This window comes from Acanthochromis polyacanthus, chromosome 13 (genome assembly GCF_021347895.1).
Source record: "Acanthochromis polyacanthus isolate Apoly-LR-REF ecotype Palm Island chromosome 13, KAUST_Apoly_ChrSc, whole genome shotgun sequence".
Taxonomy (NCBI): Eukaryota; Metazoa; Chordata; class Actinopteri; family Pomacentridae; genus Acanthochromis; species Acanthochromis polyacanthus.
This window is the reverse complement of record NC_067125.1, coordinates 4,816,824-4,843,060: the sequence shown is the minus strand read 5'-3', so window position 1 is coordinate 4,843,060 and position 26,237 is coordinate 4,816,824. Positions and strand designations below refer to the sequence as shown.

The 26,237-nt window shown below is 39.9% G+C and overlaps 1 protein-coding gene across 3 annotated transcripts in view; it reads right to left on the bottom strand.

Moving 5' to 3' along the window:
- Window positions 1-9,506: 9,506 nt before the first annotated feature.
- Window positions 9,507-26,237, bottom strand: part of gdpd4a (glycerophosphodiester phosphodiesterase domain containing 4a) — a 46,886-nt gene continuing 30,155 nt past the window's right edge. For 2 of the 3 annotated variants that reach the window (XM_051957568.1, XM_051957569.1), the window contains exons 9-17: window positions 25,915-26,060; window positions 25,410-25,492; window positions 23,656-23,806; window positions 22,929-23,147; window positions 22,654-22,811; window positions 20,103-20,250; window positions 18,266-18,348; window positions 16,510-16,589; window positions 9,507-13,132 (exon numbers count right to left, since the gene is read on the bottom strand). In XM_051957568.1, coding sequence (XP_051813528.1) covers window positions 13,026-13,132; window positions 16,510-16,589; window positions 18,266-18,348; window positions 20,103-20,250; window positions 22,654-22,811; window positions 22,929-23,147; window positions 23,656-23,806; window positions 25,410-25,492; window positions 25,915-26,060 — 1,175 coding nt within the window. In that variant the 3' untranslated portion in view covers window positions 9,507-13,025. Of the gene's footprint in view, window positions 13,133-14,123; window positions 14,264-16,509; window positions 16,590-18,265; window positions 18,349-20,102; window positions 20,251-22,653; window positions 22,812-22,928; window positions 23,148-23,655; window positions 23,807-25,409; window positions 25,493-25,914; window positions 26,061-26,237 lie in introns of all 3 variants that reach the window. The other variant, XM_051957571.1, reaches the window with a different exon arrangement.

Below are 26,237 nucleotides of genomic sequence, written 5' to 3'. Positions count from 1 at the left end.
TTTTGTTGTCGACTCTGACAGAGAATTAAATTCGTAGCCGTGGGTTGTCTAGCGCGGCGAGGCTAGACAACCCACGGTTACTTCTACACAACCTAGAAGTAACAATCGATTAGATTTTGGAGGTGATCCGGATCACCGTCTGGATCCAGGATTTTTTTGAAGGACTCTGTACAATTGAGAGAGATGGCCGTCAGGCCATCGATTGTTACTTTTGCTCTTCCGGGCATTCTGTAAAAATTTGGTGAAAATCCGTCCATGACTTTTTGAGTTATGCTGTTAACAGACAAACAAACTCCGATGATTACATAACCTCCTGGCGGAGGTAACTATGACGTTTTTGGTCACATTTTGGACGACATACTAAACTATGATGTTTTTGATGTCGCTGCTACACATACTGCCCTAGTTGAAGTTTTAGGTGGAATATTCTTTTTAACCAGCCCCTCAGGTGTCTTTAAGGATTTTGGATGGAATACTCGGTTAAACCAACATTTTAGGTGCATGTCCAGGGATTTAAGGTGGAATGTTGATTTAAGGTGGATGTGTGAGGACCTTGTAGGTGGAATACTTCCTGAAACCAACCTTTTAGGTCAACATTCAAAGATTTAAGGTGGAATATTCCTTTAAACCAACCTAAATTTCATGTTTTGATCATTATCAAGTGAGAAACCTCAATCCAGACTCCTCATAAAGACGTTTGAGATTCATGCTGCTGTTATTTGTTTAGTCCAGACTAAATGACAGAAATCCACAACTGTAATTTATTTCAGGACTCGGTTATTAAATGTCAAAACAATCCATGTGACTCTAAAAACTCAACAGCTTTACAAACTCTAAGATTAAACTCTACAAGGATCCAAAAGAAGTTGGACTTCTACATGAGAGCTTTAATTATTCTTCATCTACTTCCTGAAAAGTTTTGTCAAAAAAAGACAAAAATTAATACTTTCAGCTGAACTAAAGACAGACTTTGTGATTTTTCTGCTCACATGTTGTCTTCTTGTAAACTTACTCTTTCAAATAAATACCCTCCTTACCCCCTGGAAACCAGCGTTTGTCCTGTTTTTGCTCCTCAGCGACCCCAGACAGCCGGTTGTATGTTTTTTGAACAACACACCATACTATGAGGTTTTTACAGTCAAGGTTCTACTATGAAACCAGTTTGACATGTTCAGGTGTTCGATGTGTGAAAACTCAGAGATTTCAGGGATCAGAAGGTGGTTTTCAACTTTCTTTGTTAAATTTCTGCTTCAACTTTAAACTAAATTTCCCTCACTAAGCCAGCCCTCTGGACTTCCAGTAAGCTGTGTTCCTATTGGCTGTCCAGGTGGCTGCTTGGTGTCATCAGGAACACCTGAGCAGCTCAGTGTCTTCCTGCTTTATGTCTGCAGTCAAACATTTCCTCTGCTTCTTTTCACTGAACTGGGTTTCGCTCCGTTGCTTTAGTTTGTTCTTTAGGCATTGGCTTGCAGCTTCCAGCAGTAAAATTGTCTTTAATGTGTTTCTTGGTGTGTTTTAGGGCTTTGTACTGGATAGTTGTCTAGTAAATGTGGTTCTTTAGCCACAGTTAGCACATGGTGCTAATGTGTGCAGTGATTAGTGGATTTGATGCAGCTGAGTTGTGTCTTTATCTTGGCTGTAGTGAGTCTTTAGAGGTTTTTGGTTGTTTGTGAACCAACGTTGGTTGTCCAGAAGGTAAGAGTTCCTGTCCTGATTCTCTGTTTAAAGAGCTTCTCTGGTAGGCTGCAGGAGACTTTAGCGTTTGGGGTGTGCTAGTTTGGTTTTTGTACGGTTTCATTTGGACGACTATCTTGAGGCCCCTCCATGTGGTTTAGTGAGGTTTTGTGGAACAGTTCTACAAAGCAACCTGCAGCAGAAGAGACTTTGAGAGTTTTTAGGAAGTTCTGGAGAGCAGCACAAACATTTGTCAGCAGTTTGAGCAGGAGAAGGTGAGCTTCAGAGTAGAAATGAGAAGGAAACCTTGTTGACCGTGTGGTGAGGTCCTGTACCAAGAGTTTGAGCAGGTTGTGAAGAGTCTGTAGTTCTTTGATCTGAAAGCACCAGAAGAGTCGACTCATTAAAGGAGAAAATGGGAGATATTTTTGGTTCTTCTGTCGCTCTGCAGCAGCGCTCGATTTAGACGGTCGCCGCAAGCGCTGGGAATCATGGGAGGTTGATGACATCATACAAAGTGGCTGCCTCCATGAAGAAAACATGATAGGCAGTTCAGCTCGATCGAGAGCTCGATTAAGACGGTCGCCATTTGCGACTGAAAACGTCGCAAATGGCGACCGTCGTAATCGAGCTCTGCTCTGCAGTTTCCTTGGACTGAATATAAAGTTTCTATTTTAAATGATTTACTGTGTGAGCCCAAGAAGACTTCAATAAACTCCCTCCATCCCCTGAACACAACACATTTTATTACCATGTTAAATCTTTCTAAAAAAATGTTTTGGAGTTTTAATCAGTTTTTTCTCTTTGCTTGTTTAGTTTTGTCTTCTGTGTGAAAGGTGCTAAACAAATAAAGTTGAATTGATAAACTGAATAACTAACTCGTGATTGTGACAACAGAAGTATTTTTATTTTGATTTTAGGGTTTGTTTTATTTTTAAGGTTGAAAATCTGATAGAAAAGATTAGAAATAAACTATATTTAAAAAAGCAATTAGATAAAAGGGAAAAAATACAATAAAACATTTTAAAAGAATTAAACATTAAATACAATTAAACAGACAAATTATTTAATTAGATAAACAGAAGATACAAAACATGTAATTATGAAATAAAACAAAAACAGAGGAAATATTTTAGAAAATTAAACATTTAAAAACACAATTAAACAAGAAGAATTTTACATTTTAAAAAACACATTTAATTACATTAAAACTTTAAAAAGATAAAACATTTAATTAAAAAATTAAATCTTAAAGACAATAAAACTTTAAATAGGAATTCAACAGAAAATACAATGAAGCATTTAAAAAGAAAATGAAACATTAAAAGGTGGTAAAACATTTAAGAAAAAAATCCTTAAAGATTTAATCTAAAAATTAAACACACAGAAAGAAAAGGAAATTTTTAAAACATTTGAAAAAAATAAACATTAAAAAGAAAACATTTCAAAATCAAATCAAACATTAGAAAAGAATAAAAGGTGAGAAAAGAGCAAAACTAAACATTTAAGAAGAATCAAACTAAAGACAAAACATTTGAAAAGACACCAGTTAGACTTTAGAAGATCAAATTAAACAGAAGAGACGATAAAACGATGAAAAAGAGCAAAAACAGATAAAGGTCTTAAAGCGTTTTCTAGTCTGAAATGAAAACATCAAGTTGTTTCTTCAAACATTTCCTCTTTCTATGTTCTTGGTTTGACTGTGGACAGATTTACTAAGAGCTCATTTCAGAAAACTGCTTTCCAGATAAAGTCTACTAGTAGTTGAAGGCATCGATCAAACTAATGTTACCTTCTGATCTCCACAAACTTTACTGTTCAGTGAAGAGAATCAAAGTTTGTTCAGGATTTCTAAAGAACCCACAGGTGAAGGTCTGAGAAGAACTCAGATGGACGGTCTAAATGTGAAATCAAGACTCATGGTCACAAGTTTTAAGGCTTCTGTGAACCACAAAGTTCAAACTAACACAGAAGTACTGAGAAACTTTTAAAACTTCAGTCCTCAGACTGTCTGAAGGTTCAAACTAACAGTGAACTACTCAAGAACTTAGAAGATTTCAGTCCTTGGGCTGTCTGAAAGTTAAATCTAACAGAGATCTACTGTGGGACTTAGAACATTTCATCCCTCAGACTGTGTGAAAGCTCAGGTCCTGAGGACTCGGGAGGTCTGGAGGCTTTGGAAAGTCTTGGAACTGAGGATTCAACCCTCCAGCACAAAGGCTGAAGTCCAACCTCCTGAGAAAAACGGTCGAGACTCGAGTTAAAAAAAAAAATTGAAAACGACAAAAAATCGATGACAAATATGCAAAAAAAGAAGAATTAGTATCTGAGTGAGTAGCTCAGGGGGTAAGAAGAGAGACTACCAAGTGGAAGGTAGCAGGTTCAGGTCCCACCACTGGCATTTTTCTGTCTTTCTTTGTCTAAGTTTTTCAGAAAATTTAAGAAGGGTCTTGTCTTGAACCGGCAACCTGTAGCTCCATAGACAAACCCTTAACTCACTGAGCTACAGATCAGACAAAAAGAAATAAACTCGTCGTCCCTTTGACATCGTAGTTCCCAAATGACCACATGGGTGGAGCCAAGGTGGAGTCTGGGTGGAGTCAAGGTGGAGTCAGGGCGGAGAGTAGGAGGGGAGATGGGTGGCGGCCTCCCCCCTCTACTCCCCCACCGCCCACCACACCTTCCCCCGCCTGACAAGTTTTTCGAAAATCCGAGTCTCGAGCGGTTTCCCGAGTTTCTGGAGTTTCCACGAGGTCGGAGGCAGAACAAGCTGTCATAAAAGGTGTTGAAGTCGGCGAGGATGGAGTGACTTTTTACAGCGATGAGAAGGAAGACGACTAGAAGAGCAGGTCTGTAACCAGCATCACTAAAATCCATGGAGTCGCTCCAGAGAAATGAAGGGAGGTCAACTTTTATCAGCCTCCATCCAGATGTTCAACTTGATATCTTTACTTTGACATTTTTAGCACCACAAACCTTTCGTATCACACTTTATGATCATTTATCAGGACTTTAATGGAATCCTTCAGCAGATTTAGTTTTTGTTGACAAACTTTATTCTTGTCGTCGTGGGACTGAGGATTTAAAACTGATCCTTCTATTTGACCTCATGTTTATTAGTTTTAGTGGAGAAAGTTATTTTAATTGTCCATTAGTCTCTTAAAAACCAAAAAATAAATTGGATTAGTCAAGAGGTTTAAATTTCTTACACTGTCATATTTCAGATATGACAAAAAATATAAAAATAAAGCGTCTTGAGACATTTTGACCTGTAATTGGTGTTCTATAAATAAAATTGAATTTAAATTGTATGTATCTTGTAATGTTGGAGGAATTCAGACATATATGTTGGAAAACACATTCTTTGTCCATTAATCTGTTGATTGTTTTCTCCACTAATTCATTTGTTGTTTTGATTTACAAAATGTCAAACCCAAATATATTCAGTTTACTGTCATAAAAAACAAAAAGATTTACATTCATGATGCAGGAATCAGGCAGTTTTTCACTTTTTATCTTAGTTTAGTCAGAAAGATAGACTATATTGCCAAAAGTATTCACTCACCTGCCTTGACTCGCACATGAACGTCAGTGACATCCCATTCCTAATCCATAGGGTTCAATATGACGTCGGTCCATAATCTCCCCTCCACCAAATTTTACACTTGGCACAATGCAGTCCGACAAGTGTCGTTCTCCTGGCAACCGCCAAAACCAGACTGGTCCATCAGATTGCCAGATAGAGAAGCGTGATTGGTCTCTCCACAGAAAGCGTCTCCACTGCTCTAGAGTCCAGTGGCAGCGTGCTTTACACCACTGCATCCCACACTTTGCATTGCACTTGGTGATGTACGGCTTGGATGGAGCCGCTCTTCCATGGAAACCCATTCCATGAAGCTCTCTGCTGAAGCTCTGTTCTTGAGCTAATCTGAAGGCCACATGAAGTTTGAAGGTCTGTAGCCATTGACTCTGCAGAAAGTCGGCCACCTCTTGGCACTATGCGCCTCAGCATCCGCTGACCCCGCTCCGTCAGTTTACGTTGTAGAAGCAGTCTGCATGCCCAGGGGCTTGATTTGATACACCTGATTCTGATTGTTTGGATGGGTGAGCAAATACTTTTGGCAATATAGCGTAGTTGATAATGTGTGAATTGTTGCAGCTTGTGAGCTGTAGAAGGTTTAAATCTTTGGGGCTGAGTGTCAGAAAACATTTAAAAACCAACATCAACAAAACACTCAAAGATTTGAACATCATTAAAGGGAAATCCAACTTTTGCATGACAATGTCTAATTAAAGACATCTATTTCCAATATAAATGTGTGCTATTCATCCTCTGGAGCTTCTCTTCACATCGTCTTCCACCTGGACTGGTTTGGTCGGGAGCATGAGCAACAAACGTGAAAAACTGCACTTTAACATCAATGAATGACACTGAAGTTTAAGCTCTACATAAATGAGACTGAGCCTGGATGTGCTGCTCTGTCATTCACTCCTAAGTTTAGGGAAAGTTCAAACTAAAGAGGACAGTTCAGATCAGACTTGACAATGAGCTGATTTTGAACAAACATCTCAGACTTTCTGAGCTTCAGCGCCTCTAACAAGATATTTGAACAACAAGCAACTCAAGAGATCCAGAAGTTGGAGAGAGTTAGCTTTAGCTGAGCCAACATGTGGGACGCTAACCCAGCAAACATTTTAGACTTTTCTCTGTGAATTCTGAGAAATAGTTTCCTATTTAATGACAGAGCTACACATCTGAACTCAGTCTCATTAAAACAGACTCTAATTCAGTGTCATCCATCCATATTAAAGTGCAGTTACCCAAAATGTTTGTTGATGAGCTCCAACAAAACCTGTCCAGGTAGAAGGTCACTTTGACAAACAGGAAGTGGAAGATTCCAAGCAGATTGATAGAAGGGGGAACCGGACTGTACTAAGTGTGGTCCAGTATAGAGGGGTGTTTGTGGGTTTTTAAGGCTGATAATGATCATTAGTGAGACATTTGGAGGAGATGTTCATTTGTAGTAAAGAAAGTACCGTATTTTCAGCACCATAAGGCGCATCCGATTGTCAGGTGCAGTCTCGATTACGGGTTTATTTCTGTACTTAAGCCATACATAAGGCACACCGTATCATTGGGTGCATGCCAAAACAAGGAAACGGAAGCAAAACAGTGAGTTTGGTTGGACTTTATTCCACTACATATTTAAAAATACACTCACATTATTTTTTGATCAATCTTTTGTCACAAATCCATCAAAGTCCTTATCTTCTGTACTTCTTACGGACCTCCTCATCTTCTTTCGGACTCCAGGAAGACTAGCTGGTGCCATTGGCATCAGCTAATGGGGATCCTTTTAAATAAATAAATTCTGTATCTGAATTGAACAGCTGGGCAATTTCGACATCAAACATGCAGGGTTCACTCTCGTCATTGTCGGAGTCAGTCTCGTTGCCGGGTGGCTGTTCAGCAATGATGCCGACTTTTGCGAAAGCTCAGACAATAGTCAGTACTGTACGTAGCTTTATGTAATGTTCTCTAATAGGTTTATTATTGTCAGCGTGTGTAGTGCACGTATTACGTCCCTATGTTGGCGGGAAATGGACCGACAGTCAGATTTTGGAACTCCGTGCACACATAAGATGCACCGGGTTAAAAGGCGCACCGTCGATTTTTAAGAAAATTAAAGGCTTTTAAGTGCGCCTTATATTGCGGAAAATACGGTATTTAAAATCTTGGAGTTAAACTTAGAACACAAACTCTAACAGAAAACTTTTTTTACACGTTTTTGTTTTGTTTACAGATGTTAAGTTAAAGGAGTTTTATTTGTGATGTATAACCAATCAAATCGCTCCAGAAGACAGAGCGACCACAGCTAGATAAAGGTTCAGAGCCAAAGTAGCGCCATTTTTAAAAGGATTTATTTCCGTAAATCAGTAAAAAATAAAATACTGATAATCAGTAAATCAGTCAGCCCACAATTACTACAATTCTACAATGTATGTCTCTTTCCTTTGACGTGTTATTTGTACACTATACGATGTATATGATAGCGTTTTTTCATCCCAAAGGCTACACTATGATGGTTTCTCAGAGACATACTATGCTACTCTGTTTGTTCTAGTCCTGGGCTGCTGCTCTCCTCCTCTGTTGTTTTCTGGATTGTTCTCAGCTGCATGCCTTCGTCTAACCTTCCCTGAAACTTTCATCCAAATCCGTTAGTCTGTTTTTTAGTAATGCTTCACACAGACAGAAAGACAGACAGATTTACAGATAAACGTACGCCGATCGTCACATAACTCCACCGTTCCTTGGTAGAGTAATAAGTGAGCACGTACCTCCACCAAGGCCAAGCAGCATGAAGACTCGCATCTCTGTAGATCTGCACAAAACTACACAAAGAAATAAACAGCTATGACACATCCCAAAGGGCAGTATTTCATGGGAAAATGCTCAGAAGGTCAAAGTAAATTGTTATACTTAAGTGAGTTACATAATTGTGCTTCACAGAGAACAGAAAATACAAAAAAAAAACCTTTACTTGAATAGAACCACTAAGAGACACTCACCTTTTTCCCCAGAGAACAGAATGTCTTCAGTAAAACCAGATAAACAGTCGGAATATTTGAAATCCACTCACTCAGAGGCCTTAACTCCAATAAAGCGGCACCAAAAACAGATGAGATGTTTAGAATCTGAGGCTGAAGCTGGTTCCTGTGGGTTTAACACACTGTGGCTCAGATGACCAAGAATCTACATGATTATTTAATCCATGAGCAGAAGAAATGTTAGGCTTAGCTTGGAAAAGATTAACAGGCTATATTAGAACTTAAATATAAAATAACATGTTCTTCTGTATTCATTATTTTAAATTAAAAAAATGTTAGTCACAGACATTTAGAAATCATGTCTTTAGTTGTATTCATAGATTTGGTGAAACTCTGGAGTTGTTTGCTTTTTTCATTTAGTACCTTTTACCTGTTAATCTGATGAACAGTTCATCCATTAACCTGCACTGAGGTTTGTGTTTCTACAACAACTTGCTGGTATTTTAACTGTGCCAATTGTTCTATTTGATGCTTGTGTGTTTGATTTCTTTGTGCATTAATACAAACCTGTTTCTGCCTGTCGTGTCGCTGTTTTACAGGTTTTAGTCGTCGTTTTTGTCCGTAACTGATCATCTTGACTTCTTGTAGTGTTTTCGTCGTCTGTGTAACGTGTACTGTCACTTTTTTACAAAACATTAAATAATATTTGTTTTGACTCAGCTGACATGAATGAATGGATAACTTGTCATCAAATTTATTCAGGTTTTGCAAAATGTTGTTTTGTTGAGGACCATTAATATTAAATATTTTTGATATTTACTGGCACAGGCTGTATTCTTATAAATGTTGGAGGAAATTTTCTATAAAGTTTAGTCTCCTGCTCCCATAAAATGAATTTGGAGAAGATTTTTACATTTAAAACTCGCATTAGAACATTAGAAACAATAAAATAAATCTTAATATCCACCTCAAACTGCAGTAGCAGTGTGCTTCATTGGCTGATGAATAACTAATGTGTTTATTCACTGCAATTTATTCATATTGTGCAGAAAAAAATATATATATATTTTTTAAATTTGCCACAACAGACTGTCTGCACATTTAGGCCAGAAACCGACAAACAAACCTTTTTTTTCTAACGTTTTAATACCAGATGATCGCAGCATTTATAATCAGAAAAGTTACAGTAAAAAACCAAACCAAAAACTGGGAACGCTCCTATAAATAACATAAAATAACAGCCGCTGAGTACAGCACAGGATGTAAACGCTACAGAGGTTAAATCGTTTGAAAGAATAGACACTCATTTTTTATTATTTCATCACACAGAGGTCATTTTGCTCAGCAACAAGTACTGAAGCTCATTATTCAAGGACGATGTCGAACATTTACACAGCAGCACTGACATGAGCCTGTGTTCACTCCGATAATAAATAAAGTCTGATTTCAGGAATGTTTGACAGTTTTCGTTTCAGTTATCGTCCAATTCAGAAGCTCTGATTTTCAGAAATACAACATTGTACGTCCACAAACCTGTAAAAGTCTCTTACAAATGGGCGTCTCCTCGCATGCAGATTACTTGTGCATTAAAAGAACAAGCGCTGCCACACCAGTGTGTCAGTGGAGCGTCCGGTCCTTCCTGGATCGAACCATGAATTCTAAAAGTGATGGCGCCAAAACTACAACAAAACTCTGACATGGAGAACTTCTCCTAATAAACGGCTCCATTAATGACCTTAAATGTACCCTGAAGAAAACTACTTTAAACTACGATGCACTCTTGCAGGCATTAAGCAAAGCAGAGATGTACCGATGACGGCTGCATCAGGAAATGAGAAAGTCGACGCCTTGCTCTTCACGTTGCCAAGAAACAAGAAAATCTTTTCATGCAGCTGATAATTTTGCTCAGCGGTCCTGAGTGGAGACTAAACGATGAGAAGCAGTTTGCCTGCAGTCAGACAGTTTATGCAGAAGCCTGTGGACTTCATCTGTTTCCAACTATGTTCCTCATCCATTTTCTTCTGAGTCATGATTATGGTTTAATTTTACCTTCGCTGGATTAACATGCAGAGCATCATGCAAAGGTAACTCTACTGGATGTTTGCCTTAAATATAGAGACTTAAAATAGCACAGAATCTGTTTGTGAAAAGGGTTTCCTTGTTTGGTTCAGTTTCAGGTACCAAGTAAACATGTTTGTTAGTTAGCTAACATGAAATCTGTTAAAGTTTGTGCACTTCTCTGCTGCCCATCTGTACACTCAGTGTGGGACAGATATTCATTGTTCTGTTTCAGGTTAATGTTGTTAGATTTCTTCTACACTTTAGTCAGATTTAAGGTGAATTTCAGTGGGTTACTGTGCTTTATAAACAGCAACATTCCCCAAAACTAAAGTCAGGGGAAAAGGCTTCACTTTCTAAGGAATCAACTTGTGTTTATCAGTAGATTGTTTATTTTTTGGTAATCGGCATGCTGACAAATCTGCTATGAAGCTTTCCTCAGAGCACGCCGTTCTAACACCTCTGTGTTTTGGAAATGCAAAAGTTTCTCCGGTAGCCAGGATACCATCTTGAACTAAAAACTCTTTACGCGGATGATGATTTAAGTCTACATGAGCTCAGAGACTAAAGTGATTACTTTAAGAAAGCATCTATAAAAGAAAAAGTTGGATAAAACCAACACATGCAAGGCTTGAAATGCAACGCATCTCCAAAAGAAATCCAATGCAGAGCTGCATTGTCACCAGACTCATTCGCAAAAAAAGGAACGGTCTTACGGTGGGAAACATCATATTCAATAGAATAAATATGGCTGTGCAGCTATAGCGATAGATATCTGTAGCTAAAATGCTTAGCCTACCCAACAGATCAGCTACTATATTCTCAACAGGAACACAAACAACCGTAAAACTAACAGCTAACCACATATTACAGTACATTACAGTAAGTTGCTTGGTTGCATTTTCAGTCTTTATATTAACACAGTTTCTCACTTGGGTTGCTCTCAGGTGAACCAGAACCAGCCCTCAGAGTCCAACGTTAGACTGAAGCGTGGCTCAGTTCACACACAAAGACAAAACGACCTCAAGTCTACATGAGACCAACAGCCAAAATACAACTAAGCCCTAAACTTAAAAAGACCACTATTTATCTGAGAATTAAAGATTAAATGCTAAATGAAAGCATAGTTTGGTAAATCGTGCACATAGATTCAGACTGCTGGTTAAAAATACTGAGCAGCCCGTTGAACACTGATTCTTTACAATAAATACCTCTAGACTATGTGCATCCAAGGAGATTTGTCAGAAACCACGGTCATATTTTCTCAATAAATTCCTGCACGTTTGCCATGACGGGTGAATAAAGCTAAACGATGAAAAATCCATAGTCTTTTTTTCTTTTAATGGCACTTACTGCAACATGTCCTGCTTCATCTCCAAAACTGTGCAGCAAACCCTTCAGAAAATCAAGGCTCCTGGCCTCTTGGATTTCACACCTGAAAGGTTGAGAGGAGACACTCTGGGTTTCAGATCCAACATCAGGACAACGTTGCACAGGTTGAGTGTATAGTCATACTTCCAGAAAGTACTGTGTGCGTATGTTTGAGGACAAAGCTGCTGCCTTGCAAAGAGTGCAAGGTCTGGTTTCTCAAAAGCATCTTTTTTTTAATCTTTATTTAGAGCAGCTGAAACATTTGGCACAAATCTGCAGCCAAACTGAAAAGACTCCCAGCCGAAACAACCCACATACTTTTGAGAAACGCGGCCTCGCTTAATAATACATTCACTTTAGCACGAATACTCACTAACAGTTACCTTCTCAAGCCTCGGGTTTACATTCATTCTGTCAGTCCAACAGTGCACAGTTCATACACTAAACCCTACAGACACACAGATTAAAACTGAAGATGTGGTTTCACTTTGATCTGATGAACCTGATATCTGTACAGCTGGAAATGAAAAAGTAGAACTCGAACATAAAACGTTATTCGGAGTCCGTTTTATCGTCCTCCAAACGTCTCCTGAGCTTTCAGTCTCTCAGAGCTTCACCTCCTCTCACAACATTTGGTCTTAATCAACTAGAAACGAGAGACAAAGAGCGAAAGCGACTAGAAGTTTCACTACAGCAGTATATACTCATTATTTTCTCCGTTCATTCGTCAGGCTTCGTTGCTGAGCTCAGCTGGTGGAGTTGAATGACCAGAGATGAAAATGTTCTCGAGCATGTCGGCGTCTGGTCTTGTGTGTGAATGTCCTCACATCCCAGGTGGTGAATGGCATCTATGAGATTTTAGCATGGAAACGGACACTGGTGCTCCTCGTGTCCAGAGTCTCTCGGTCTCTGACTCCAGATCAGGAGGTTTGGTTCAACAGTTCAGTTCCTGCAGCCAGTCGACCCACAGACTCGGGATCAGAGAGGAGGTGGAGAAACGAGAGAGCGTTTGCTGCGTCTCACTTACCTAAACACTTTAATCTGTTCTGTATCTGGTGGTTTTGTCCTGACTTCCAAACATCTGGACCTGTTCATCTGTACACTCCTCTGCCTTCTCTTCTTTACTTAAAGTTGGGAAAAGGTCATTTCACATTTCATTTATTTCTGTGCACCAATCAGAGATTATGTGATAAAAGTTGTTGTCAAATCTGATCAAATGACATCTAATTTTGATGACTATTCTGACTAACAGAAAAATGCTTATGATCTGAACACCTGCAGGGGCTTTAAACTGTCTTTCCTCCATTGTCTCACTATACTTCCCCGTCCTGCCTCTCTGTCTTCGTCTCTCTGTCACCCCCTCTCTCCCCCAGTCACTCCTCTGTGATGGTGGGTAAGTGAGGGGTACTGGGTGAACTGGGCGCGCTCCGTAGATCGGGCCGGACGTTGACGCTGGAGATGGACCACACATCGCTGAGCTCTGCAGAGGGGAGGAGGGGAAAAGCCAGAAAGTTTAGAGCTTATATGTCAAGGAGGATTGTGGGTAATACAGAGGTCAGGAGAGAGGAATTGATGTAAAGGTGCAGGAAGAATTAAAATGCAGTGACGTGGGGGTGGCTCAGTAAAGGTAGCACAAGCACTGAAAGAATCATTTAATACGACCATGTGTAAGAAAGCCATGCAGCTGGAAACACAGAAGAAAACATGCTGAGTTTGATGTAAGGACGCCTACACTGAACGAATTACTGATGTATACTGTAGCTCTCTATTGGAGCTCTCTGGCTTTTTCTACTGATATTTCATTAACAAATAAACGCAGCTCTCAGATCTAGCTTCTTTCATCTGAAGGTCAACTCTTCTCTTTCCTTTACTGACTCTGAAAAGGACTTTCACGCCTTTATTTTGTCCACATTTGATTCTCTACTCAGGTCTCAGCTAGCATCAGGTTTCCTGCCACTCGGCTGCTAATAGGCAACAGATACCACACTTCTCTGCGTTGGCTTCCAAATTACATTTAGAATTGATTTTAGGATCTTATTGCTTGTTCTAAAATGTCTAAATGGGTTAGTGCCTCCCAAGATCACAGAGATCTGCTGACCAGAGACTCCTGGTTTTCAGATCAAAGCACATCAAAGATCAGGCTAATGCAACAGCTGCACCTAAATCGTGAAATAAACGTGCTGCTTTACTATTTTATTGTAAGTTACTGTTAGTCTTTAAGACGTATAGCACTTTAGTCAATGATTGTTTTTAAATGTGCTCAAAGAAAAATGACCTCATGCACAACTGGGGAAAGATTCTCCTGAAAAAGGGCCAATTAGCTTCGATTATAGCTATTAAACTACAGAAATCTGTAAACACTACTGACTGATCAGGGTCCACATTTTTATTAGTTCTATCCAGTTACAGACAGCTTTCTAGAGGTTAGGTGCCATTTTTCTACAGGAAACACAGAAACTTGGAATACAAACAGGGTTCATGGTTCACACGGGGTTCCTGAAGGGACATGCAGGGTGTCATGGGTTGAAGGCCAGAGGGAGGGAGACAAGGGCTCCAGCAGGAGGCTCAGAGCGGAGAGGACTCCAGCGAACACAGATGACCTCTGAGGAGTCTGACACGTACACGACACGGACACACAACAAACACAACACAACACACGGCAGGAGATCACTGCATGCAAAATAACGACTCGTCTCTGCTGGTCGCAGCCAAGATACATAAGTTAACATTCTGGGAAATCAAACTGTTTGCTTCCATCAATATGAAATGCAGGGTTGTGCTTCTGCTAGCAGAATTTTAGAAGTACAGTTTTCACTCTTAGCAGTAAGAAGCTGCTCCATTAAAGCTGATCAACAATGTTCTTAACTTTCTCCCAGAAAGACCACAAACAAAATTATTTCCCAAAATGTCAAAATACACAAAGTCTCATTGATCTGATACCGTCTGTCTTCATTGCAGTGAAGTTTGAATTAACGGACATTCAAAGTGTAGAGCAAAGTGGAGCAGAAACAGGCGTAAACTAACCGTGACGTCACCCGTTGGTTTCAACGCCGAGAAAATGAAGCCCGGATTTTGTTACTTCCTGGTCGCCGTTTTGGATTTTTTGGAGCCAGTGACGTAAAAAGCGTCATCAAACAGACTGGACCGGAGAGCAACTAGGGGCAGGATTGGCTGAGGACTCTCTTATCCCGCCCACATTTTACCGCAGAGGCTTCTGTTGCTGTCTATCAAGTATAGCCACGCCCCCTGGCTCCGCCAACTTTAACGATTTATTTAAAATTCAGTATTGATTTATTTTAAGATCGGTCACCTGATCTCTCATTTTGACCATGAAAACTAACGGGGAAAAAAATCCTGAGCTGTAGAAAATCAGTCTATCAAATTTTATTTTCTCCAAAAATGAATTGGGGTCTATGGAGAAAAAGCTTTTTGGAGCCAACCCTAGCGGACGGCGTGATATTGCAAGTTTTTGACACTTCCGGGTGTGCTTCAATTCTGGAGCCAGATGCTACGTCCATCTTTATATACAGTCTATGAGCAGAAAGGTATTTTATGATTTCGGCAGCATGCTGTTTTTACACTCTCTTGGACCAATATTGGCTCTGAAGAGTGGAAAAAGTCTTCCTGAAATCACTCTACACCACTCTAAGTTACTTGTCTTTGTGTGACGGTGCAGTTCTGACTTGTGTCACGTTGAAACTGTTTTGGAAAGGTAACCAGAATCAACCTAGCAGGACTGCTGTTACAGCTTTCATGGAAATTTAACCATGTGGCTCATCAAGACATGAAGCCAACATGTTCATTTGTCATCAGATTAATAAATGAGAGCACATCTGGAGGGGTTTCAGTGTCATTCAGCAGTCAGGAGCTAGACTGCATGTAGAGGAAATAATGAGCCTGTAGTTACCACAGAGAAAAAAACTGCAGTTTTTACCGTCTTCAAGACCTGAGAAAGCATATCAGGTCAGGACACCAGGAGCATGTTTGCTGCTTTCTTCAACATTTACATGGTTGTGCAGCGTGAATTCACTTATGCTGTGATGTCATCAGGCTTCTGATTGAGAACACGTGACATAAAATACCTGAACTGTGGGCTGGAATGTGCTGGACACCTGCTCACAGCACGGTGACAACGCAGGTTTTCTGGTCACGACAACACAATTGTCACTCTTTAATTGCCTGACTCATCAGATCTGGCTCCCTGTGAAGTCTTCCTCTTCCCCATATGCAAGTTGAAAGGTGACTGTTTCGACAGCAGATGGTGCTCAACACATTTACATAACAGGACTTCCAGTTATCCTGTATCACTGCACAGGAAACTACTTTGACAAGGACGGCAGCCAAACTTAAGTCAGGTACACTTTTAGATTTTTACTGTCACGGTGTCAGAACTTTTTCAGAGCATCTTGTACTCCACAAACAAGCTCATCACATATGGTCTCCATTTATAAAACACATAGTTGATTCCAGAGAATTATTCTACTGTAGAAATTTGCCTTTCAGTTTTCTCTTCTTAGGAAAAAAACAGAAGACATCTTAATATACTCTGTGTTGTCTGTGACAGAAAGGCTGCCAGAGTTCCTAATATTTTGTGTAATTAGTGACAACAGCTGCTTCTCTAATGGCTTATTTTGTTCTGTTTTCTGCCACTGAAGCACTGAGATGAGACGTCTGATTGTTTGGCTCATTAGAATCACACAAATCATAATAAACAGGAGATTATCAGGCAGGATGAAGACGAGACGTGAGATCAAATAAAATGGAACACAGTCGTAGTTATAGATTCATGTACAATGATGGCCCAGTACAGAAATAAAAGCGAAGAAAAAAGAGAGAGAAGGACAAGCGGTCACATACCTGTCCTGAACTTGCTGTAGGGTCCGTTCTCGTGAGTCTGGCGGCTGCCGGACCAGAAGGGCAGACCTCTCTCCCGCCACCTGAGACAGACACAACAAACAGATCAGAGTGAACCAGGTGTGTTCCTGTGTTTACCTCGGTGCTTTGAGACTGACTTATGTAGCTCTGTAGCTGCTTTGATGTGTGCGCTGGGCATACATGAGGACACGTGACAGTGTTTGTGAGTGAAGACGAGGTCCAGGTGAGCGCTGACCAAAACCCAGCTATAAAAAGGTACAAAGAAAGAGCTGATGATGTAAGAGATGCTGGGAAACGAGCAGAAAAATAAAAATGAAACCACAGGAGGGTTCCCTGTGTGATGAAGCGCCTCGTCTGGCTGACAGGAAAAGATGAACTCCACTGACTCAAACTCTTCTTCATATCCTGAGTATTAAAGGCTCAGTGACACTTTGTACAGGTCAGAACTCTCTCAAATTAAGCTACAGTAAAAAAGTTCAGTCGTCATAAATGCTTTCAGTCTCTCCTGGAAGGGATCGATAGCACTGCACACAAAAAGTGACAGAAAACATGAGATTTTTTTTGCTGTATTAAGGAGGTATGTACACTACCGTTCACGTTTGGGGTCACCCAGTCTTTCAACATCATTAGCTAACACAATGTAGCATTAGAACACAGGAGTGATGGTTGCTGGAAATGTTCCTCTGTACCCCTATGGAGACATTCCATTAAAAATCAGCCGTTTTCTATGGAGTCACAGGAGTGCCACATCAAAATATAAATAAATAAATGCATAAATAAATAAACAAATAAATAAATGAATGTGGAAATATAAAGAGCAATAAATAAATAAATAAATAAAAGGAAAAAACAAAAGGTTTTTAAAGGAAAGACAAAATTTTCCTTTTTATTTATTTATTTCTCTTTATATTTCCACATTTATTTATTTATTAATTTATTTCTCTTTTTATATTTCCACATTTATGTATTTATGTATTTATTTATATTTTTGATGTGGCACTCCTGTGATTCCATAGTTTCCAGCTACAATAGTCATTTACCACATTAACAATGCCTCGATTGGATTTATGATCTGCTGAAAAAAAATGCTTTTCTTTCAAAAATACGGACATTTCTAAGCGACCCCAAACTTTAAATGGTAGTGTATGCTGGTTTGTTTTCAGCAAACTTCAAAACCTGATCACTATTTAGTGGATTTTGGCTATAGCAACTCAAATCTACCAACCCGATTCCTTTACACACTGAATTCCAAATATGTTTCTAAACATCTCTTCCAACGGAAAACAAACTCAGTGAGAAGAAAAAGAGGACGTTTTTAAAAGCAGTGATCCACACCTGTATTTCTGACCCCCAAAAAACACGAGTCTTAAATCTAAACGACAGAAATGCTCCGCTGTGACGGACTCCAGCCCAAAGCTGCCTCAGTGTCTCTGCAATTAATCTTTCAAAAAAGTACAGTGTGATTTGATAGCAGATGATTAATGGTACATAAATTGGCAGGTTGAAATATAAACTCAGCCCTCATGTCCCAGCTACTGTGCTGCCTGTCTCATCCGTCTGAAGTGCAGTCACAGTAACGTCTCTGATTTCACAGTAATAATTAAATCTCATCAGCAGCCGTGATGACTCAGCCTTGAGCAGCTTCACCACCCCAACACCAGACACTCCAATTTACCAGAGAAGCTAATTATCTGAGAAGCAAGTGTGTCTGTGTGTGTGTGTGTGTGTGTGGTCGTACCAATGGAATATGAAAACTGCAATGATGAGGAAGGCGGACACCACATCAGTTAGAATCCACATCAGACTGTATTCCTCTGGAGTCTGAAAAGAGACAAAGAAAGTGTTGATCACAGCTGGTGGAATGAACTTTACCGGAACTTTCTGTGTCAGAAGATGTAAGGCTGGAACACGAACCTCGCCTCTAAAACTACGACACAACCACCAGGAAATTACAACTCCTTCAAAGCTACAAATGAACGTCCACTGCCTCCAGGATGAAAGCGCTAATTAAGCCCATCAGCTCCAGGTAAATCTATTTCACAGAACAATAATTATAAATTTAGTTTCTGTGAAAAACATCTGCACTGGTGCAACAGTGGTGACAGAATTTCCTTCAACCACTAATGACAGTTTTGCCAGAGCTAAAGAGGGGAGCAAACGTCGCAAGTAGAGTGTGAAATATGACAAAAAAGCCTGGCAAGCATCCAACAGAAGTTTCTAACACACCATATTAAAAAAGAAACTCTGTGTTCAGAGAAAGGATTGAAGTCTGTAAAGAAAGTGATAAACAGCAAAAGCACGTTGACTTGCATTTGTGTAGCTACTCTCAGTGGCAGAAGGGGGAGACGAAGGTTTTGTAGAATTAATAAAGCATGAAATATATGACGTGGAAACAATCAGGCTAAAACTCCCTTTTCTTTTCCGTTTATTTCTTCACAAAAAACTATGAAATACATCTGTTTGCAGCAAAGAGACGTAGAATGACTACAAAGAGACGATAAAGCGCCATAAAAATACATGAACGCCGACACAGATCTGCAAAATGAGTGCAGACACATTAAATAACCACAAATCCGAAAACAGGACTAAGAATGACGAGCTAAACTAGAAAAACAGGCACAAAGAGACATAAAACAAGCATAATCAGACACAAAACAAGCATAATCAGACACAAAACAACTGCATAAATGAGTAAAACAGTAACAAAAAGACACGTAGTGACAACAATGAGACTAAAGAGCTGTAGATATTTTAAAAAACAACTACATAAATGCAGAAAATATTCACAGAGGTACAAAAACAAAGAAGAAAATTCAAAATCCCCACAAATAGACATAGAACAACCAATAAAATGCACAAAACAACTTCAGAAAAACAGTTTACCAGCTGGACAGAGAAGCAAAATGACCACAAAGGTGAAATAAACAACCAAAAAAACCCAACGCAAAGTTTGATAAGACATCTGTTACACATCAAAAGCTAACAAAGCAAACTAATGACCAGTGCATATATTTTAACAATCACATGGGGCTAGCTGGATTGACAAAACCATCATTTTATCCGATGAACCAGATCAGGCGATATGAAGCCAAACTGAACTAAACACCTGGAGACTCAGAGACTGAGATGCAGCACAGAACAGCACTGGAAGGCTTTTCTACCTGCAGCCATCCAACTCTACAACTCCTCTTTCTGCAGGAATGACAACTAAAACATCAGGCACTTAACAATAAAGGTAATGACAGCTGCAATAATACTTTAACATCAGATTCATAACATCATGTGGGGTATTTCATTATCATGCAGTGTTTAATATATTAAGGTATCATGTGCAACACTATGGCTTATTTTCTGTTCTAGTCTTATTTTAGCTTACTTATTTTGAACTGCAATAAAGCATCGTACTTGTATTTGACTGCTTTTCTACTAGGCACTGCACATATTCTCATTGTCTTTTTATAGGCACAAAGGTTTCTTTCTGGTCTAATAAAATGTTTTCTTTTCTTATAAACACGATGCAGACTTTATTCACAACATCTGAATCCAGAGCTGACGACAGAGCTGAGTGTGCTCACCATGAGGAAGAGAGGCTTGTTGATGCTGGACAGGATGTGGATGGAGTTGGTGGTGACTGAATGCGCTCCAGCACACCAGGCCAGAGTGTAGAGCCACGGCTGGCTGATCACATACAGGTTAGTGCTGATGTTCACCGACTGGTATTTACTGCGCAGAGAGAGGAGCAGAAAGAGGAGAAGCTTTTTAAGATTGCTTCACTACCGTACTTTAAAAATCATAGAGGTACACATTAAAGAATCTCGTTAGTAACCTTGTACTGAGACTCAACTACCAGCATAATTCAATATAAATTAGCATCAACCAAAAAGAAAACCATGCTACCTCTTGCACTGAAATTATGACACCACACAAATGTGCACGTTTTTCTGAGCAAATGATGTTTTGAGAAATTATACAATCAGTTTTTATTCTCAGATTGCAGTTTGTTAAATTTTATTTTGTTCAAGTTGTTGAACAGCAATCTGCTCTTATAAACTTCGAGTGTCACAAAAAGCAAGTAGTTCTGCATTAGATTTATACCTTTCTGGCAGGCTTCACTATGATCCAACGTTTTTAACAACATGTGTTAACACTAGGAGCTGCTGCTAAACAACAGCTTGTATAAATACTATCCACCATGTGCTGTGGTTTAACCAGCTGATTCATCAAGAAGCTCACAACACCAAATATTTTTGATTTGATCAGTTATTTGGTTTCTCAACCCAAACAAACTCAGCAAATCTAAAATGTATGAGGATGATGAAATGTTACATTTCATGTGGCATTAAGCTACAAGAAGCAATATTATGCATGATCTGCAGTAGTGTGAATGTGGAGAATAAATACATATAACCTTTTATCCATGTATGAAAACAGTCCTGTGAGTGGACTAGAAATGTGGCAGAAGAACAACAGTAAGAACTGGCTTGCAGCGTGCTGCATAATAGCTTAAAGGTCCTCTGAACTTCATGAAATTTGGCCTCAAAAGAGGTGAAAAACTGCATTTTTTATGGTTCTTTGGCATCGGTGTTGAAAAATGAAATAAAAAATATGCCCATGTTTGCTCTCAAGAATACTTCAACTCAGGTACAGAGTGAATATTTGATACTAATGCTTTCTTATTTCTGTATTTAAAATATATATCCTGATGCAAAAAGAGATCACAGCCTGCTGTGACACAAAGACATGAATCAGCAACATAAAACTGACACAAAGTGCTGTGTCAAGCTAATATAGATTGGTTAAGTCATTTACAATCTAAACTACCGGTAAATACCTTTAAATATCAGGACCAATAATGACCTAGTGTACCGGATCAGTATGTCTGATTTAAAGGTAAATATTTAATTTTCCATAAAAGATGTATGACTTACTTAAATCATTCCGTATCAAAAAGACAAAACATGTTTGCGTAGTAGATGACTTGTTATCCAAATGAAATTAGTATTATTATACATAAAAGATGTCTTCAGTGGTATCCAACCTTGGTAAAGCGACAGATCTCCTCCATCACAGAAGGAGAACTTTTCTTTCCACTAGTAAATCATTGTATAGTTGCACTCCAAAAGGCTCAGCATGTAAGAGTTTGACCACATCCTTCTAACATGATGCTCCCACTGTAATATTCAATCATACAAACGCTTTCCAGGCAGTGCAGCAACATGAGTTATCCAACCAGCTGGTGACAAATCAACAGTAGCGAGGGAGAACTGCTTCACTAGACTGTGAGAGTGGTGTTAGAAAGTGTCACTCTGTGAGTCATTCAGCCGTCTTTCTCATCGCTCTCTCTCCAGATTGTTCTCCCACAGCTTCTGTTTATGAACGAGTGCCTCCCACTCGGTTCTCTTGTACAACTTGAGAGCCGTTCTCATCTGCCTCTTATTTAAACCTGTCTGTACCTCCTCCACTGCTTCTCCTCACTTATTCCATCGCTCAGACCAGCTCTCTCCTCTACTGATTCACTTCCACTTAAACCAAATTTTTCTTTCCTCCCTTTCCCACTCATCTGTTCTCTGTCTCTCTCTCACTCCTGCAATTAACATCTCTCCCACCTGCCCTTTTCCTCCCTCCTCCTCCTCCTCCTCTTGCTTCCCTCAGGTTGTTCTACGATCAACATGATGGAGTCACAGAGGACGCGGTGGCCATCTGTATCTTCAGTTGCATAACTGCACCGACACAGAAGAGACCACTTCAAAGTTCAATGTGAAATGTCACATTTCTCTCAGTAGGTACAAACAGGGATGTTCTGGGTAGCTGGATCTGATTGCATAACTGAGCTCCTGAATGTAATGTGTGAGTGGGTTGTTATATTTGCTTTTAATTAGGATTTTTAGGCTTTGTTCAGAGGGGACAATGTCCATGTCTAAATTACACTTCAGAAAAAACATTCTGTAGTAGTTGTACTTTTTAATAATGCTCTCTGTTGCATAATTATATTGTCTCTTATTTTTTCCCGTTTCTATTAAAGAGTTTATTGCTTTAGAGTTTTGTTCATTGCAACCTGAGGTGATCAGAGTCCTAAAGCAGTTTATTTCACTGCATGTATTTTTCCAACAATGAGTGTTTGCATACCGGATCTGCTGCTGAGACATGGTGCTGTAGTGCAGGTTCAGTCTGGTGATGTGGTCGTCTGTCAGCTCTTGGATTGAAGCCTTTTCTCCAGAAGTCTGCTGCAGCTGTGGGTCCACAGCCTGGACCAGGTCCCTGTCTTCAGAAGGCAGCCACAGCACCTACACAGAAACGCAACAGTTACCCAAGTCATAACAAAAACCTTCAAATATATTATATAATAGAGTTTAATGCTGCCTTTCAATGTGGAACAGAACATTTTGTCTGAATCCATCTACCTGTGAGGAGTTGATGTGGGCCTGTATGACCTGCAGAGTGGTGTTGATGTATGACTGACTGTACGGGTGTCCATACGGTGGCCTGCGTAGGTCAAACAGCACTAGTCTGCCGGTCCGGGCCGCTACCTCGAGGAACTGGGCCAAAGAGGGAACAGACTGATTGTGGGCCTGGGACTGGTCCGACTCAGACAGGGACGACACAGTACCAAACGGATCCCTCTGTAAGGGACGAGGGAATGAGAAAAAATAGCAGGCTTAGTTGTTGTGAGGATTCACAGAAAAGAGAAACAGGTGCAGTGTTTAATTTCTACTAAGTACTAAAATCTTCTGTGTCTCTAGTGAACTAGTTCACTGCCAGTGTAAGCAGGAAATAAAACAACATTTGGATGCACAGGGGACTTAGATTTGTTGCAAAATTGGTTTGCTATGATATTCTACCCAAATTTCAAGCCAGAAATGCCAAGAATAAATTCATTATACATGGTGCAATACTGACATGTCAGGGCTCTATTTTTGAACTGCACATAGAACCTGTGGTACTTAAATGCAATCAATATAATAATGTGGAATTTCAATTTTCATGATTTTATATGAACTGAAGGAGCACTTTCTTCTCTTTCTCTGGTTGATAACAACACAAGTCTGCATAGTTGCTGTAAAGATGATTTAGGGAGATTTAGTTTTTGTCCAGCAGCAGTACTGTGTGTTATGTGTTTTTCAGTCGCACCGATAAGAACCAGCCGCCTGCATTCAGCTGCTGTAGCTCGGCCCACGTGAACATGGAGGCATCAATATGTGTTCGATTTGGGAAAACCTCTGCAACATTAGTCGTCCTCTTCAGAGTGGAGTCGTGCATCAGGAAGGGAACACCATCGTAACTGCAGACAGGGATGAAAATATTTAGTGAGTGACAACATGAGAAATGAAGATGCAAGTCAGAGAAAGCACAAGAGAGAAAAATGAAATGTGAGGTCAGGGAAAGTGAGCGAAAAAGGAGAGGAAAGCAGGGAGGAAGAGTGAAAAGTGAATGAAAAGTAACGAGGGAATGAAAACAGAACAGATGAAGGAAGCAGAAGAGAAGACTACTGAATCCACCAATAAGCATTTAATTCTTCGAAGCTGTTCACAACATCAAACCGGCTCACATAAAGCCATGTATCTGATTCATGAACACTCACACAAACAAGCAACATGACAGAATCCGTCATCTCGGTTAATCACAGCTGATATCAGTTATGTACATGACCATAAATGCAAACACACACAGATATTAATAGATTTCCCCACAAAACCCACGACAGTCTTAATCACACAAGAACCTCCAAGAAGACACAATCCTTAATGCAGGTCACACACACACACACACACACACACACACACACACACACACACACACACACACACACACACACACACACACACACACACACACACACACACACACACACACACACACAACTTATCCCTACAGACAGAAGAGCTGCCAGACTCACCCAGGTCACCAGCAGCATGAGATTAAGCTAACCCGCTAATGCTGAGTCATGCTATGTTGCTAATCCCCCTGTTTTCAGGCTGTAAAAGAGCGTGTAGAATCAAAAGCTGCAGGCTAATGGTAGGGCTAACAGCTAACTGGATTAGCATGGCGGTAATCACCTTAGCACTGAAAGCAGCACGCGAGCATCTGATCTGTACAATTAGCATCAAAGCACAGACTCAGCCTGAGTGCACTGGTGGCCAGCTGCTCTGATGACCAGTTCAGTGATGAAAGAGCATGTTGTGGCCTGATGGTAATAAACAACTATTGATTTGATCAGTTTAACTCAAACATAATTAGATCATTTTAAAACCAGTTGTCCAGTTAGCCAGGCAGTCACTAAACGTGGGTCATTTACTGTCAAAAACTGCTCCAATTTTACAGTTTAAGCTCCTGTAATCCCAGTTTTGACCCAACATACAGTTACATACAGGGTTGCCAGTTCCCACACTTATGACACCAGACAGACTTTTCAGGCTCTGTTTCAAGCCGTCACGTTGTCCCAATAAATCTCCCACCAAATAAGAGGACGCTTCAAAATCCCTCCTTCATAAAACAGCATAGTAAATGTGCTTTCTCTGCATACAAAACAAAGTCTGAACATCTGGGTTTCATCTACATTTCTACACAAATTTTACTCCAGAACAGAAAATTATAGACAACACAGAAAGAAGTAACGCTTATTCATTAACCGAGAAACAGTTGGGAATGATTTAGAATGATTTTCTAACACCTCAGTCAGGCTAGGTGTCGCACAGACTCACAGCATGTGTACTATGATTAACCAAAACATTTTCTGTCATTTCAAGTTTATTATTACGAGGGGTTTAGTCCCCCTTGTGTTTGCAAAAGCGACATTATCGTGTGCATGGATGTGTTCCAAAACACACGACACTCGCTCTGAGAATCAAAGCAAGGATGTGCAGACAGGTGACAGCGGTTGATACCTGATGGTGACGTCAGTCTCTAGACCTTCCCCTCCAGCTTCCACCGCCTTCTCAAACGACATCACAGTATTCTCTGGAGCAAGCTACACACAGACACACAACAGAAACGTTCCCACCGTGAGCAATAATACACAAAGAGAAGTTTTACAGCAAAGCAGGGACCCCAGCATCCACCCCTCAGAGCTAAGAGTTCTTGTTTTTCACAGTTCCGACACATAAATATGTGTCCGCAGAGATCTATTTCATGTTTATGATGTCTGATATTCCACACAGTCTGCTGCAGCTCAGAGTGATACCGACCAGCCTAATTAGTGTCAGCATAGTTCAGCTCATTATAGAATGACATTTTTTAGATAACACAATTTTTAAAAAGCTTTTTACATTTTTAACAAGACAGATGGTTTGAGGAGGATGAATTAGAAAAAAAACTAATGGATTACTTGGAGCATAATACAGTCCTGGATAGCCAAGGCCCTGAGGTTTGCTTGGTTCAGCTCAGTCTTACCATTGGAGCTCCTCTGTGTCCTATGAGTGTTGGTGCAGGTCCCAGCGTTCCTGCCTCTTTAATGCAGGGCGAGTACATTCCCAGGGGGACCAGGTAGAGAGAGAACAGCACAGACAGGTAGAGACCCAGGACAGCCACCTGACGCACTAAAGAACACAACAGGAGGAAGGAACACACATTAATAAAAATGCAATGAATATCACAATAAAGCCAAAATATGCATTCATTAGTTTGAAGAACGGTGTGTTTTAGATTCAATATTTATCTGTAAATCTGCAGAATTCCTGCTGGCTCTATTCTGAGAGACTGAGAATTATCCACTG